The sequence below is a fragment of the Micropterus dolomieu genome, linkage group LG03 (assembly GCF_021292245.1).
Source record: "Micropterus dolomieu isolate WLL.071019.BEF.003 ecotype Adirondacks linkage group LG03, ASM2129224v1, whole genome shotgun sequence".
NCBI classification, from domain to species: domain Eukaryota; kingdom Metazoa; phylum Chordata; class Actinopteri; order Centrarchiformes; family Centrarchidae; genus Micropterus; species Micropterus dolomieu.
Window position 1 is genome coordinate 5,991,505 of NC_060152.1, and position 16,544 is coordinate 6,008,048.

A 16,544-nucleotide genomic window follows, 5' to 3' on the forward strand; every position below is an offset into this window, starting at 1 on the left:
GCCTTTTTCACAGCAGACATTTTGACTTGTCGTCGTAGTAGGAAAGACACAGGTGTTACCAATAACATTACAGATGGCTCTGTTCAATTCAAATGTCCAAGTAAGCCATGACAGTGTGACAGTGAACCAGTATGCACAAAACACGCACCCTGGAACTAAAGCAGCTAAATGGAATTTAGCCGTCATCCATTTTATTATTTATACCCGTGTGTGTCCTACTGTGACATGTCAAAATGTTGTCTGTCAAAAAGGACCATTACCTGTGACTTATTCCACAGTCGTTTTCAAAGAAGGCTAATACATTAATTAGACCTGTCCTCAGTGTGGGTGTGTGCAGTCTATGTTAAATTGATTGATATCGTATCAGATTCTCTGCCATCTCCGTTTAGGACAGGACAACTTTTATGTGTAGCTTTGAATTTGTCATGGTTCCGCCAAAATTTATTATTTAGGGTGACTGCTCAGTATGACTACACGAATTTCAAATCTGCAGTAATAATTTATTCATGTTCAAATTTCAAATCAGCGTCTAAAAGCTAAGTTTAATTACTTCTTTAGTCTGAGCTTTTGAGATTTGAACGCGGTTCTCCTCCTTTTGCATTTGTTACTCTAACAGTGTACAAAGCATATTTACAGAACTGCAGATCTGTTGCCACAGTGATGAGAATATTATTTTGGCGGTTTGACATATGAGAGAGTAATGGTAGGATGTCAAACGCTGTCATGTAATTAAGTTTGTCTGACACATCCTCCTAATGATCATCACAAAGACGCCGTCTCTCTCTGTCTCTCTCTCTGCAGTGGCAGCAGTGGCGGGAGTGGCGGCAGGGAGAACAGTGGAAGCAGTGGAGTTGGTATCCCTCTAGCAGTTCCCACCCCCTCCCCTCCCAGTATGGGGCAAGGTGAGTCTCAGCAGCTATAACCTCACTGCTCATCACAGGTGTCCGCAGCGTGGACTCGCTGCTGTTTACGGTAATGAATATTTGTAGGCTCCTCACGGTATCTCCCTGCATGTCACTTGTCCTCTCTTGCTCTCATTGGTGCATTCTTGTCCTTAGCCTTTTTCTCTTGCTCAAACATTATCACACTCACTCAGATTGACAATTATCAGGTCAAACAGAATGGATTCAAATGTGGTAAGATAAGACTAGTGATTGACTGATTAATTGGTTGGCTGATTAATTGAGCCGATATCTGGCATTTTGAGCTAATCAGCGTCAGCTACTTTCACGAGGCCGTTACACAAAAACTGTCTGCAGACACATTTGCAGGCATCCTTGTCAATGTGGCTGCTGTGGAACAATGTTAGTTCTCCCCCTTGTGAATTTTGGGAAGGTGGTGAAAAAGTTAGTTTTGAGCTCTAAATTTCCTCAGTCATCATTGTCTTTTCTAAATGTTAAGTTACTTTCAAAATTTTCACTTAATGTTAAAGACATGTATGCAAATGCTAGATAAATTGGAAGCATTTAGCTTCAATCAGGCCTTACTTTAGTGTCTTGCTATATTATTATACATTATATATTATTATACATTAGGCAGGCAAATGTTTGCCACTTGCAAGAAAGGGAGAAAATTAGAACAGAATTGAGAAATATTAAAAGATGATGAGTGTTTTTGCATAAAGTTATTGTGTTGTTGCTGTTTGTTTTTTTTTCTCTGTGGACCTGTAAAGTTGACTAATGTAAACTGAATTTAATTAGGCCCCGAGCTTTCTTTCTTTCTTTCTTTAAATGAAGGGCATTTTGGATAAATGGTCATTTTTGGCCATTTACAGATTCTGTGCTAACAAACTCCTGCTAGGGAATTAATACGATCGACTTCAAAATTTCACTGTGTAATCAAAAGCCATTGTTGATGAAAAGTTGTGCTATTTGTGAGGTTTCGTCAAAGGGCGTGTCCGTGGCGTGGCGTCGCAAATCGATCATTCGCCATGAAACATGAAGTTGCTGTAACTTCACTGTACATGCTCAGATCTGTTCCAAATTTCACATTTGACAATAGTCCCACCCTGAAAAAATCAAAATTTCAATAATCACTCATACTCATTGTGCCACATACTGGACACAGGAAGTGATCCTTCAATGGAGCAGCCCTCGTTCCCCGTTTGACCTACACGCAGGAAACTTGTGTGGCATGTATCACACACAAAAAAGTCTCTTCGAAGAATAACTTCGACAGGAAGTCGGCCATTCGACAGGAAGTTGGCCATTTTGGATTTAATGGTAATTTTTCTTAATTTACAGGTTACGTACTTTAACAAACTCTTCATAGAGAATTAATCAGATCGACTTCAAGTTTGCAGTCTAAAGGTATTGATGATGAAAAGTTGTTCTATCTGTACGTTTTCATCAAAGGGTGTGTCTGTGGCGTGGTATTGAAAATCAATGATTCGCCGTGAAACAGGAAGTTGTTGTAACTTTATTGTAAATGCTCACATCTGTACCAAACTTTACATACTTGATAACGGTCCCACCCTGAACACATCTACGTGCCAATATTCAGTTATTGTGAGAGCGCCACCTACTGGTAACAGGAAGGTAAGCCCCGTTTTATAATCATCATTTGATTTAAATGACACTTTCACCTATTGGGACCATAATGTGTAATTAACAGGTGCTCCCTAGCGCCACATAGGGGAAACAAGAAGTGATGTTTCCAAAACAGGAAATGATTCACAGCCGTTTGGTCCGACCGGCTACTATGCCAAGGACACGAGAAGTCAAGACAAGCCAAGACAAGCCCCAACGCACGAGGGCCCGTCCAACGCTGCTTGCAGCTTTAAGAGCTTCATATTATTTTTACTGACATTCTTCATGGAAATATACTGAAGAAGAATGCATACTGTTACAAAACCCACTGTTAATGTTAAATACAGTGGCAGCCCGCGTTCATCAGGCTGAAGTTTTACTGTGTGCCTATGTTTCTCCTCTCCTCTCATGCAGTGGCGACTTCCTCGGCCTCAGTGCCCCAGGGCCCCGGCTTGGGTCCCATTCCCATGTCCCAGTTCGGCACCATCTCCCGCCAGATCTCCCGTCACAACTCCAACACCACCTCCTCAGCCTCCATGGTGTCGGCCACTGGTACTTACCGCCGCGCACCCTCCGTCTCCTCACAGCAGCCCCACATCAATGGGGGCCCTGCCTACCCACAGAACTCAGGTACTATACGCTTATTTATCAATAATGTATGTATGTTGGTGTATAGAAATAGTCTTTTCTGGTGTAATGAAACTGTACATTTTGGCCAGCATGTATAAAGCCTAGAGGAAGCTTGTGTTTAATTATTTTACTATCCATTGTGGAAGTTTTTATCTCTTCACAATCCATAATTATATGAAACTGCTAACAACTGTCCTCTGGGTCTAAAAGATATTCATGGACTAGCCCTTCCAGGGGCTAATGAAAATGAATGATGAGCCATAATTACTGAAGTCAGGGTTGTTGAAACCTTCCCACCTCAGCACTGCTGTGCAGAGTGTTTCATTACCATTTCTAATTGAGTTATGACATTATCACTTTAGTCAGTTGGAGATGGGTTCTTGTTCCGGAGAGACAGGCAGGCAGCACAGGCACTTCGGGGAAGAAAACACAAACAGCTGCTAGACAAGGGGAAACCCAGGACATATGCATATTATCTGTCAGAAGAAGAGTAGAATTTATTTTGGCAGGCATCACTCTGAGCCATTCTCCTCTAATGGCTTCTCTCTCAAAGGACAAGCATCTTCCTTGGCACAGAAGGAGGAGGCTGTCTGTCTTGTCTGGAAGGAGAGAGACAATGATGCAGAGCTGCATCAACCAGGGACTTAAACTGGGACATCATATGATCTCCGTGATGTCTACTCATTGAAATGTAATTGAAGTGAAAGATATATTTCCGCTGAATGTAATAGAAGTTTTACAGCACAAAAAGCTAGTTCCGGCACATGAGGGAGCTCATTGATCTCACAGGGTGTAGCTGTGGATGGATGTGGCTCTGCGGTAAGAGCAGGGTGGAATAATAAGACATTACTGCCCAGTGAGATTATAGACGCTCATCCATTACATGAGATTTATGAATCAGACCTGGCGTGAGTGCGTGTGACATCATGTCTTTGAGTGAGGACAGCTGTGTTTCTCTTTGTTTGTCTATTCATTTATTTTCATTTTTTGGAGACAGTGTAGCAAAAAAAACTGATTTTAGGGGCAGAAGATGAAGATCATGTGAATGATATGCCAGGGGTGTGATTGAACTACCTGATCCAGACATACCACGCTAATTTAACGCACATCTGAGTTGAGCTGTCACCTTGCCACTGTCATGTTTTTGTGTCTGTGTAGTGCTTTGCAGCTCTTTTACTGTAGCATAAAACTATTGCTAGCTACAGGCTTTGCTTCTGACTTGAAACAGATGCTGATGAGGTAGATTCTCAGACTGAGATGAGATGAGTTGAATGCCTATTTAGCCCAGCTTGAAAAACGCAGCACAAAAGAACTGTGATTGGAAATGTGTAAATGACTTGCTCAGCAATGCTTCCTGCACTGTTTTCTCTCACTGACAAGCTTTTTGTTTTCAATTTTTTTCTTCTCTATTTGTCCACTCTGGACTTTCATTATTTCTTTTTGCTCTTCACTTGTCATTGTCGATCTCCCTGTCCTCCACCTCCATCGCTCTTTGTCTCTCTTCTGCTTTGTCTGCCTCGCTGGGTGTTGCTGCTCCAGTGTCTGTGGCTCCTCCGCCTCCTCCTCCAATGGTCCAGCTGACCCCACAGATCCCTCTGACTGGCTTTGTGGCCAGAATGCAGGAGAGCAGTAAGTACAAAATCCATGCAAACACATGGGCATATGCTTTGTTATGCTCATGTACATGCATGAGTACAATTAAATCCACTGTATGCACAGTTTTGCACACATCTGCACACTTACTTGTGCAACAGCCAATGACATGTAACCAGATTTTCAACCAATCAATCAGTACCCCAGTATCTTAAAAAGTGGGCAAGCGTTAGAAAGGAAATACATGCATTGACATACAGAAAAGGTCATTGTACATTTATCATAATCAGATGTGTTAATTTATCTTCATTAGTGTTGTCACGATACTGGAATTTCTAACTTCTATACAATACCTTGAAAAATATCAATATTTGATACCATTTTCCATACCACGGGAGAAAATTGACTCAACATTGATTACATTTTCTGAATTTAATTACTGAATCTTATCAGCTTATCTTAGTAAGTAAAGTTAATAGTACTGTGTGTTCAGCAGAACAGCATCAGTTAATTTACTCCTGGCCTTAGTCAGAGTATCACCTGAATCTCTGTCTGAGATACCCCTAAAGGGGAATTAGCTTAGTTTTGACAATTACAAATGTCTGTTGGGCCAACGACAGGACAGCTATCTTATCAACAACAGTTTACTGGGCCATCTTATTTAATACTTCAGTGATGTTGAAAGAGAACACGTCTCCAACCTCTCGAGGTCGGTGTGTTGGTCCCGCAGGTGCTTTGCTCTTTCGTTAGCACTGCCATGTACAATTGCTTTCATTTGGGCTTGTTGTATCCTTTCCCTGCATCCAATCACTAGTGACAAGTACCAGCCAATCACAGCACAGTAGGGCAGGAGTTTTTGAAAAGGCAGGAATAAAATAACGCGAATCAACCAGAGCGAATGAGACGAGTGACGAGAAGACTCACACAGTGAGTGAGAGGAGGCGGGGCTATGTGGGCACTGCAGCTGCAGTTGAGAAGGGATTGAGAGAAAGTGCATTTTCTGTATTGATACTGCGGAAAATGAGTATTAAAACTATTTAGAATATTCAGAATTGATATATATCAAAAAAATATATTTTTGACAACACTAATCTTGATACAGATTTTAGATGATCTCTATATGTGCAAGCTTACATCCTCTATATAGAGACACCTTTCATCACATCTCTTATCAATCCTCTGAAATTGTCTGAGCATCCAAACACAGCCTCACATTTACTCCCCTCTGTGGACGGCCACGCTCATCACACCTTGTCCTGCAGTGTATTTGGGGTTGAGGCGGAGCACACATCCCTTGGATGTCGGTCTGTTACCATGGTGATGGATCACTGAAAGCGAGCGTCCTGTACTTTCTGTCCACTGAAGAGAGAAAATGTGACCTGATGCCGTGTCCTGATTCACCACCCGCCTGTCTGGAGAAATGCAGCCCGTGTACTGATCTGACTGTCTGTATGTGTTAAGTCACACAGTCAGATAAAGAATAGAGTTTGTCTTAACCAAGATTTAAGGTTTTAAACCAATTTTAGCACATTTAGAATAACAACAATAATAAACAATGAGCCAAGAAATACTGATCTTATATATATTACGACTATAATAGTGAGTGACATTTATAAATTGGTACCCACACAAATGCTTTTTTTTAGCATAATAGAAAATGTCCTGCCTGAATTGTCATTTACTTTTATTACACAGTTTTCTTTAATAAGGAATGGTTGACCTTCAGTTCTTGCCAACTTCATACTTACTTACTCTGACTAAATGTAATGTATGCTGCGTTTACAGAGACCTTAAAGGGGTAACGGATTGGACTAATAAAATCCAAGACAGCCATTGTTAAATAGTGAAGAGGTATAAAAAGAGATATGTAAGCAGACTAGAACAGATGCATTCAATTCAGTCCTTTGGTACATTATTGGCAATTTGTTAGATACAAGGTGCAGTTTTTCTTTAATCACTGGACTTGTGGGCATAAGCCTGCAGGGTTGCCTAAAGATGACGCTTGTATCACAAGCACTCGTGTAGTTGAAAGACTAACGACTGTAGCACCAGTGGAAATGTGTCAGGACACAGTCAAGCTTTTACACTCACACCTCTGGTAAAACACAGATCCACCCATTTTACCACAGATAGAAATGATGGGTCCGTTCTCTGCTGAACTTATAGTCTTCAGACACAAGCACGCCGAGTGTGTGTGTGTGTGTGTGTAAAAACACACATTCTTACAGAAGTGACTCTAGTGAATATTAAGTGTCTTTAGTTTTTAATTGTACGATTAAGAAGGAAAAATTAACATACAAATCATACAACTTTATGAATGTCTTCAGAGGTCATTGCAAAAGCAATAACTCAAAAACAATGTTTTCAGAATGGTACTACTAGTAGTTTTACCAGCAATGGTAACTGTAGCTACCTTGGAGGACACAGAAGTCTTGAATATGTATGCTAGTTTAGAAATGTGTTTTACTAGAAATAAAGACCCATTGTCCTTGACATTTGTTGTAGCCAAAATAGTTCAAGAATCAAATATTGTTGCTTTGCCATGTTAGACCAAAAATAATAAAAATGAAAGAGGTTTTAAAAAAACATTGCATTTTGAAATTATCTACACACACTCTGCTGCATGAGATACATTTTGAAAATCACTGCGGTGCCAGATCAGATCTGGAGAGCAAACGTGTTATCTGTGCACTCCTCTCGCTTGCTTTTTTCTCATTTGATTTTTCTGATTCTTTTTCTCCTCCACTGTCTGTCCTCTTTCAGTAACAGACAGCCCCGCCCCGCCACCTCCGCCTCCCCCAGAGGATATTGGCGTGTTTGAGGAGCCCTCTCCCCCGCCTCCACCCCCACCTGTGGACTATGAGGAAGAGGAGGCCGCGGTGGTTCATTACAGTGACCCCTACTCTGACGGAGACCCCCACTGGGCTCCCAAGGCTTATTTAGAGAAAGGTTTGTGAGAGGGAATACAGCCGGCTGGGGGACTCTTTTTTTTTTTCTTCTTTTTTTCCCCAGGTACTTCACCCATTGAAATGCTCAACTAAATATTTGTTTTTATAACGAAAATAACTAATGACAATGTTGTTTTTCCCAGTTGTGGCCATCTACGACTACTCCAAGGACAAGGAGGATGAGCTGTCCTTCATGGAGGGTGCCATCATCTACATAATCAAGAAAAACGATGACGGCTGGTTTGAAGGTGTCTGTAACGGCGTCACCGGACTCTTCCCAGGAAACTACGTCGAGTCGATCATGCACTATGCTGACTAAAAAAAAACAAAAAAAAACAACACCCAAAATGGCACTGCAGTTTTGAACAGAGGTAAAACCGTGAAGATGTACAGATGTATGCAGTCTAGCGATTGCAGCTCCCATTTGAATGAATTGAAGTACCATGGTGAATTTACAAATGGTTTTCTTTTTGGGGGGGGGGGGCTTGCACGGTTTTGTGTGTCGCACAAAGATGGAGGATGCTGAAGCTTTGGAAGACCTGGGTCTGTTAGTTTACACTGTGGACAAAAGGGAGGAGATAAAAGACCTTTTTGCTACCACTGTTACATCTGTGGTGGTCGGTAGCACTTTTCAAACTCACATTTTGCCTCACAAGAAATTACATACAATCAGAATAGTTTAAAGAATGCCAAGTAGACCTAGATGTAGTGTTAATGTGTGTATGTGCAACCAACATGTCTAGTATTAACAGGATGCAGAAGATCCAGAAAGTATTACTACGATTTCATGAATAGATGAGGCAGAGTAGCGTTCTTATGATAAAATGCTGCACAGACACTCCTAACCCTTTATTTGCACTGTAGACCAGCAGGCCAACCCTTTCCTCCTTTCAAATTCATCTTACCTTATCATAAAAAACCCGAAAAGGACAAACAAACATCAGCAAGTGCATTAGGACACGACTGAATGTTCAATCGCCGTCGATGTCCAAATCCACAAGATGTTTTTAGAGGTAACAAAAGCAACCTCGAGCTGTGTATTTACTATGCTCTGTGTTGGTGGGGACACTGTAAAAAAAAAAAAAAATGGGTGAGCTGAGTGTATAGGATACATTAACAAAAAAAAGACAACAGTTTCTTCTTTCTGGTGGAGTTTCATTCTGTTCTCTAACTTGTATATAAACTGTAACGTGAGAAGCTGCCAGTACAGTACATTTGTCAGTTATTGTGTTTCACCTGTGAGTTTCCATCAGCGTCAGTCGAAGTGATGCTAAGATTGGATGTTGTTTTTAAATTTGTTTATTTTTACTTGAATATTAATTTTTATTCATCATTCACAGTGCCATTTTAACTTGCTCTAAGGCAAAATGGCCATGTATAAACATTTACATTTATTTTTCTATGTTCAGTCACAATTTCATCATTTTGGTCCTTGTCACTGTGTTTGGTGATGCTGTCCAGCTACTGTAGCAGAGCTTTGAGATGTTTCTTTGCTTCGAAATGTTGAAGCAGAGGAAGGACTAACCTGTATGTTTCCATGTTGTTTTCCATTGTGTTGGAATAGCTGCACTGATAAGTTATCAACAACTGTGATGACTTCATGATTATCATCATTGCTTTGATTTTAACACAAGACCAGAAATATCAACTAACCTTTACACTTGTCGTCTGTTCTTTCAGTGGTTGCTGGTGTGGTGCTTTACATTGGTGCTCAATAACCATAATCACCAACCCAAATAACCTCAAAACAAGACTGCTCTATATACTGTAGAAATGTAACAAGGGATTTTAGACTAATTACTTTGTTCTAGAGGTTGAACATCCATCATATTTGATTGTAGTCGTCTTTAGTTACCCGTGCATTTTAGTGAATGTAAGCATCCCAGCAGTAATGTACTAAAGCTTGATTCAGCTACTTACAGTATGTTTTTGTCCATCTACCCACAAATACTGATAAAACACAGACAAGTCTGTGCTACATATGAATGACACCTAACTCCAGTGAAGGAATGAATCTTAAAAGAGTGCTGAAATGAAGACTTATGTTCTAATTTCTACTACTTTTGCAAAATAAGATGCCTGCTCTTACAAAATGATTGTTGGTGCAAGTAAAAATCCACTGTCAAATATCATTGAAGCTCATGTTTATCTCAGAATCTATGTTTGTAACAAGCCACATAAACAAACATATACATATGTACTTTCGGAATGAACATGCACTCTTATTTTGGAATGGTTACAGACTTTCTGATGTTGTGAGAGGAATATGATCCAGAGGTAACATTTTCAGACTAGAAAAGACAATGACTCAGTCAAATGAACAGTGTTCATTGAGCCTCTGTGCATGAAAATATCTTAACGTCATTACAGTGAATGATTTGCCACTACATCCCATTCTTGATTGTATTTTTTCCCATCTTGAGGTATTTTTTTGTGAAAAAACAACTTTTTCTACCTAATGTATTTCTAGCTTTGCATTCAGCTTGTTGTGGTGTCAGAGACTGCTGAGGAAGGTTCGCAAGCAGTTTGTATGTAAAGGATTAATTTATACTTTTTTCATAGAGAAATCATGAGACAACCACTGACGTGCAGAACTTTGTAATGTTTACCACTTAATGTCTAGCATTTCAGGGCATCACAGGTCAAGGCGCCTTTCTTTGATGTGTGTTTTCTTAATGATGAAACGTGTGGGGGGAGGGAATCAGTAACTTAAATGTTCATGGGAACAGAATCCAATATTTGTCTTCTCTCAGTTTGTACATAGAATGTGTTCATTGAAATTTATGTACAGTCTTTTTGTAATAAACAGCTCGTTGAAACAATGAACAAAACTGTGTGTTTTTTGTGTCGTAAAGCTGCTGGAACGGAGGTAAAAATTTGTAAGTTGCTGAAATGTAGTCCAAAACAAAATTCAAATAAATGTTATACGTCTGAGAATAAAGAAATGCTTTTGAAATATGTTATTTTGCATCAGAGGCATGTGGCACTACTACTACTACATGTGTGCATTACTAACACATGTTATTGGGTCCAGGCTAGACATTTGTCCAGACGTGTGTGCATAAGGTAGGCTAAATTGGCTAAATCCGGGCTAGCAGAAGTTAACCCTGAAACACAGGAGGTGATGTCTCTCAAAAGTGTGTGTGTCCAGGAGGAGGAGGAGGGATGAAGTCAGGTGGTGGCTCATGTGGATACTCAACACGAACGCTGGATCTGTCTGCAAAGAACCAAATGAGAATTAAATCCAGAGAGGTGACTTTTAGGGTTTAAATATGCTGTATTTTATGCAGGCAAATATTATTATTAATATTATTAAGCTTATTTTATTCAAAAGCAACAGTATTCTGACCAGGGCGTGTATGCATGAAAGAGCTCAAAGTAAAATGTTGGTCTTAATTACATCTAAACTCAGTAATGTCGCTCTTATACTTCTGCGTTAATAATAATAATAAATGCCATGCATACAAATGTTGCACATTCAGGTCAGGTTCTATTTTAGAAAAAGTAAAAACTAAACTTGTATTGTATTTGAACAACATACAGTCTCCACATGTAGTTCTAACATCAAATAGTAACTATTTTCATTTAAGATTTTTTAATAATTTCCCAAATAGCATAAAGTATAGTGACCACCTTCTAAGGCCTGCGACTGGCTGATTCAGTGCTTGAGGGAGGGCATTTATGAATCTATGCTGTGAGAATCACACATAAACTTTGATAAAAGTTCCTTTTAGTATCTTTATGCAAAGTCCTACTTTTGCAAATAAAAATCCCCAATAGGTAAGTTTTGCAACATTTCTTGTAAGTCTTTTATATAGTTCTAACATGTATTCTTACCTTTGTGTTCAGCAGAGTGGAGAGTTTGCAAACTGGATGCTCTCTTCATTGCAGCCTGGTAATTTGCATACAGGACAGTCCCATACTGAACACACAGACACACCTGTTCAACTCCAGTGATGCCAGTGATGAAATGTCTGTATACTATATTTTTTTTGCCTTTATTTTTTAAAATGAGGCCAACTTGCAATTAGGATGCAAATGTCACTGCTCATATTAAGTTGTGTTATAGTGTTGAATCTGACCTTGGCTGCTCTGATGGAGTTGACCCAGAGCAAAAGTGTGTGTTCATTGTCACAGCACAGGAATTTGATGTAGTGCGACTCTTTCTGGATGCAGGGATGCTGGGGAAAGAGCACAGGCATAGAGAACAGTGACGTTCAAGAGGCACTCCAATGATTTAGTATTTCACTTTCATAAATATGGGCGACTTAAGAGAGACACAAGTCATCACATGAGTCAGTGTTCTGATTTCAAACAAGTCATAGTATGAATCAAGGAAAATAAGAGGTGTTGGTGCTGTGCCCGACCACATGTTGCAGCTAAGTGCACACTGAACAGAGACTGTAATACCTGTAAGAGGAGACATCTACAGATTCTCTGAAATCTGATCTGATACAAATTCCTACCATTTGTATTCCACAGCCCACACCCTGTACCTTGATCGCCCAAGTCACACAGGTCATGTCCTTTTGAAACTGGTCAAAGTCATCCGGTGGAATGGCAAACACACTCTGAAGAACGTTGCAATTCTGGATGAGCAAACTATCATTTTGCAATCAGCTCCTAGTCTTCAGCTTGATGGAGAACCAGATGATTTAGCTCTCAGAACAGTGAGAAAAGGAGTGGAGATCCTTCAGGGGGCTACTGTTTCCTTTAAGTTGAGCTCTGCTTCCAATTTCACATCAACTATGCTTTTACTGCAGTTCGACTCGCTCTGTCTGAGCACACACAGCCTGTCTTTACCCTCAAAAGGAATATGGACTGCTACTGACGCCAATGCATCAGGTTACCCCACTGCTCTTACTTGTCTCAGATTATAAGTATTTGATCTCACCTATTGCCCCAGAAGGAGCACCAGTAGCAGTCAAAACTTGCCTTGGCTGGAACCTGGAAGGTTCAAAAGGAGAGACTGAAAGTCTTCCTTCTTCCATACCTCCATTGTCTCTTGATCTAATGAGTTGTACCAATATGCAGAAAGGCTCTGGTGAGCCAATGAATTGAAACAAAGGACAGCCACCCAGTCCAAGCTGGATAACCAGGCAGTGAACTAACTTGAGGCAGCCACAAAGAGAGTCTTGATGGAATGAGTATATTGCTATGCTACACACTTAAGGATCTGAGCTGGGTGGTGATGTCACAGTGGATAAGACGCATGCCTTAGGTGTGAGAGACCCAGCATAAAAGTGTCAGCTAAATGAATAAACGTAATGTAATTGTAATCCCAGAGGCACCTCCCCTAACTGCTGCTTCACACGCCACAATGGAAAGACTGTGTGCCACTGAATCCAAGTTGGCCATGGATCCAAAGAAAGCAGCAGCCTATGACAGACTGAAGTTTGAACTGGCAGGTCATGTGAAAAGACTTACCAGAGACATCTCTCTAGTGCCTCTACTGTGCCACCTTTGCCCTTAGAAGGCACATTGAAATTCATACTCAGCCGAATCATCTAGTGCACCATTCGATTGGAAAGCTGATGTGGTCTAACAGATGATGATAAGCTGAGGTCAATTCTGTCTTCTGGAAGTTGCAAGATCCAAAAACAGTGAGTTCTGGCGATCTAAAGATACTATGCCCCCAATAAATATCCAAAGAAGGTTAAAGTCAAGGGCAACTGGACTTGGTTGAAGATACTAGAAGACATTTTGTCCCTAATCCAAAGGACTTCTTCAGTTCTGAAGAACTAATAAGATAGATAACTATGACCTGGATGACTTCAATCTTCACATACGCCCCCAATAAAGTGTCCTCTTGGGATTCAGTGGAACTGCCAAACAGACCTTCTCAGCCAACAGAATCATCCACTACTACACTGCAGTCAATTTACCATTTCCTTGCCAGTCTTTATGACCCTAACTCTTCCTATCAGATATACCATCCTTTGGTCAGATTCAACCACCGCACTTCCTTGGTTGCAGGCAGGTGTCCAAGATCCAGATGCTGATCCTGTGACCCCAAATCTCCTTCTTCTGATTGGGTGGCGAGACTCCTCCAATGCCCCTGGTTTCTTATCCAAGCTCTGAACTCCTCAGTCGCCGGCAATGGTGTGTTGGCCAAACACTTCTGGTCTCATTTATCAAGCATTATCTCCTCCACCTTCAATGCAGGCAGAAGTGGCAAGCCCACAAGGAGGATATGTAAGTTAATACAGTTGTTATGATCACAGGCCCGCAATTCCCAAGGGCTCTTTGGCTTGCTGATCGTATTTCAAAAGGTATTACCAAGTAAGGATGGTCAGCTCAGGATGGTTGAAGTGATGGTAGGGAACAAGTCCTATATCTGCCTAGATTAAGTTTCCTACAATCCCTGATGACCTCCCAAATCACTCTTCTTAGTATGACTCTTGGGAGTGCAAATCCCTATAGGATTTGGGGGCAGCTTTAGAATAGAGTCCTACTATTCATCAACCCTCCGACCATCATGCCTATTCCCTTCGTTCTGGCTAGCAGCAACACAAACCACACGTGTATCACACAGGCTGCGTGAAGTGGCAGTAGCCAGAGGTGTGGACCCAAAATGCAGACAATTACGAGGAGGATACAGTTCAAAGAGGATTTATTCAATGGGAACTCAAAAATCTGCTTACTCAGAGCACAGCAGGTAAAAGTCCAAACCAAGGAAGAATCCAAAAGTAACATAAATCCAAAACAGGGCAGAGTGATCCAAAACACGGGGAAACAATCCAGGAGACCACGGGAAACAGAGCACAGGGCAGAACACTCAGCATTTGATGACAATGCAACAAAGAGTGAACAAAGCTGAGGGCAATATATACTGGGACACACCACACACACACAAGCAGGCAGGTCTCACAGGAGATACACATAAGCAATCAAGGCTAATAGGCAACAAAGCTAGACAAAAACACCCAACACCAATGATTACAAAATAAAACAGGAAGTAAGGCTACAGACAATACACAAGGATATAAGTAACTAAATGCAACAGAGAACAAGGGAGCAATGATCAACTAACAAAACCTAAACAAGAACACAGAGGCAATGGGTAAAACAGAAATGGACATTTAACACAAACACACCACACTCGAATCAAAGGTCGTGACAACGTGAGGTTCCTCTGTCTCTGTGATTCAGATACACATCTATGGTTGTGTGTGATGAAGTGAGTTTACTGCTTTCTTCATATTTTGCTGTACCTTATTATTTATCTACAAATAAATAATAAGGTTGTAATCGAATGCTTCACCAGTATGGGTAGATGCTATGAGCATCACCATGGTTGTTTGCTTTGAGACTTAGACTGTGTGTAAGTGTGCAGCACACATGGTTTGTTAATTGTATGTCTTAAGGAAACGCAGGAATCCTTATAACCTACTTATAATGTGTTGTTGATTTTGTATATTATGTGATTTTTAAATGAATGTTTCTTCGTAATGTAGCACTATGTATTCAACTATTATGTAGGTAAGTGTGATTTTATACATGGTATATTTGTAGTACACACAAGAGCCAGCAGAGGGCAGCCCATACCAAGCTATTACTGCTCTTTGGACCATGAAGCAGGAACAACACTGCTGTAATTGATGAAAGAAACACTATAGTTAGTCTCCACGTTGAGAAGCACATACTGACAGAAATTAAATACAATTTTTTTTAGGGCTTTTTCACCTACAGAACAATATGGGCATAACCAGTCATGGTTTGCTGTTTTTTCTTTATTCATCTCACTTCCCCTCAACTTTACTTGTTGATGTTGTTGCCAACAACTGTAGTTGCCAGAAACACTTTTTATATCTACTGACTGAACTTAATCTTTATCTATTGCAGTATAGGAGGGCATCATTTTCATCAATAAATGTGAAAATGCTTCTTTAAATATCTGAATATGACATTAAAACAGTAAAAACCCAGAAATGGGTAGGTAAGATTTTTAAGGACAAACACATTTTGCAGTCTTGCTTCCCTGAAATATGAGCTGCATGTTATTTTTTCATCAGCCTGCATTAGTTTTTCTTGTAATATTATAAATGTGAGTGTGGTCTGTAATGCCTTTACCTCATTTTGGTAATATTACCTTTAGCATGAAGCAGAAGTCGGTGGGAGCTCTGTATTTCTGTTTGTAGCTTTTGGTGGTGTAGATATTGACTTTTTCAAAACGGACAAAGCAGGCGAGATCACTGGAAGACTGTTGGACAGAGAAAAAAGTTACTAATCACACTAGCAGGTAGAAATCTTATTATGTGGATTTTGGACTAACTTAGGAGTTTCATAGTCTTCTGCAGTTATCCTGCAAATCTATTGTGCACAGCAAAGGTCCTCTGAGATGCTTTGGTGGGAATAGTGGAAAAATTCACATATTGGCAACAGGAAGAAATGTACAGACGTGCTCAAATTTGTTGGTACCCTTACAGCTCATTGAAATAATGCTTCGTTCCTCCTGAGAAGTGATGAAATTAAAAGCTATTTTATCATGTATACTTGCATGTCTTTGGTATGTCATAGAATAAAGCAAAGAAGCTGTGAAAAGAAATGAATTATTGCTTATTCTACAAAGATATTCTAAAATGGCCTGGACACATTTGTTGGTACCCCTTAGAAAAGATAATAAATAATTGGATTATAGTGATATTTCAAACTAATTAGTTTCTTTAATTAGTATCACACATGTCTCCAATCTTGTAATCAGTCATTCAGCCTATTTAAATGGAGAAAAGTAGTCACTGTGCTGTTTGGTATCATTGTGTGCACCACACTGAACATGGACCAGAGAAAGCAAAGGAGAGAGTTGTCTGAGGAGATCAGAAAGAAAATAATAGACAAGCATGGT

At 40.2% G+C, this 16,544-nt stretch overlaps 3 protein-coding genes across 5 annotated transcripts in view; 2 read left to right on the forward strand and 1 right to left on the reverse strand.

Moving 5' to 3' along the window:
• The window catches only part of LOC123968976 (abl interactor 1-like), a 27,275-nt gene extending 16,750 nt beyond the window's left edge, over window positions 1–10,525 (forward strand). Inside the window, exons 6-10 of one of the 2 annotated variants that reach the window (XM_046046033.1) lie at window positions 802–902; window positions 2,943–3,158; window positions 4,698–4,787; window positions 7,515–7,700; window positions 7,843–10,525. In XM_046046033.1, coding sequence (XP_045901989.1) covers window positions 802–902; window positions 2,943–3,158; window positions 4,698–4,787; window positions 7,515–7,700; window positions 7,843–8,018 — 769 coding nt within the window. In that variant the 3' untranslated portion in view covers window positions 8,019–10,525. The remainder of the gene's footprint in view (window positions 1–801; window positions 903–2,942; window positions 3,159–4,697; window positions 4,788–7,514; window positions 7,701–7,842) is intronic. The other variant, XM_046046034.1, reaches the window with a different exon arrangement.
• The window catches only part of LOC123968977 (glucocorticoid-induced transcript 1 protein), a 97,735-nt gene that overhangs the window by 45,933 nt on the left and 35,258 nt on the right, over window positions 1–16,544 (reverse strand). The gene's annotated exons all lie outside the window — the stretch shown is intronic.
• Window positions 1–16,544, forward strand: part of ica1 (islet cell autoantigen 1) — a 56,928-nt gene that overhangs the window by 30,949 nt on the left and 9,435 nt on the right. The gene's annotated exons all lie outside the window — the stretch shown is intronic.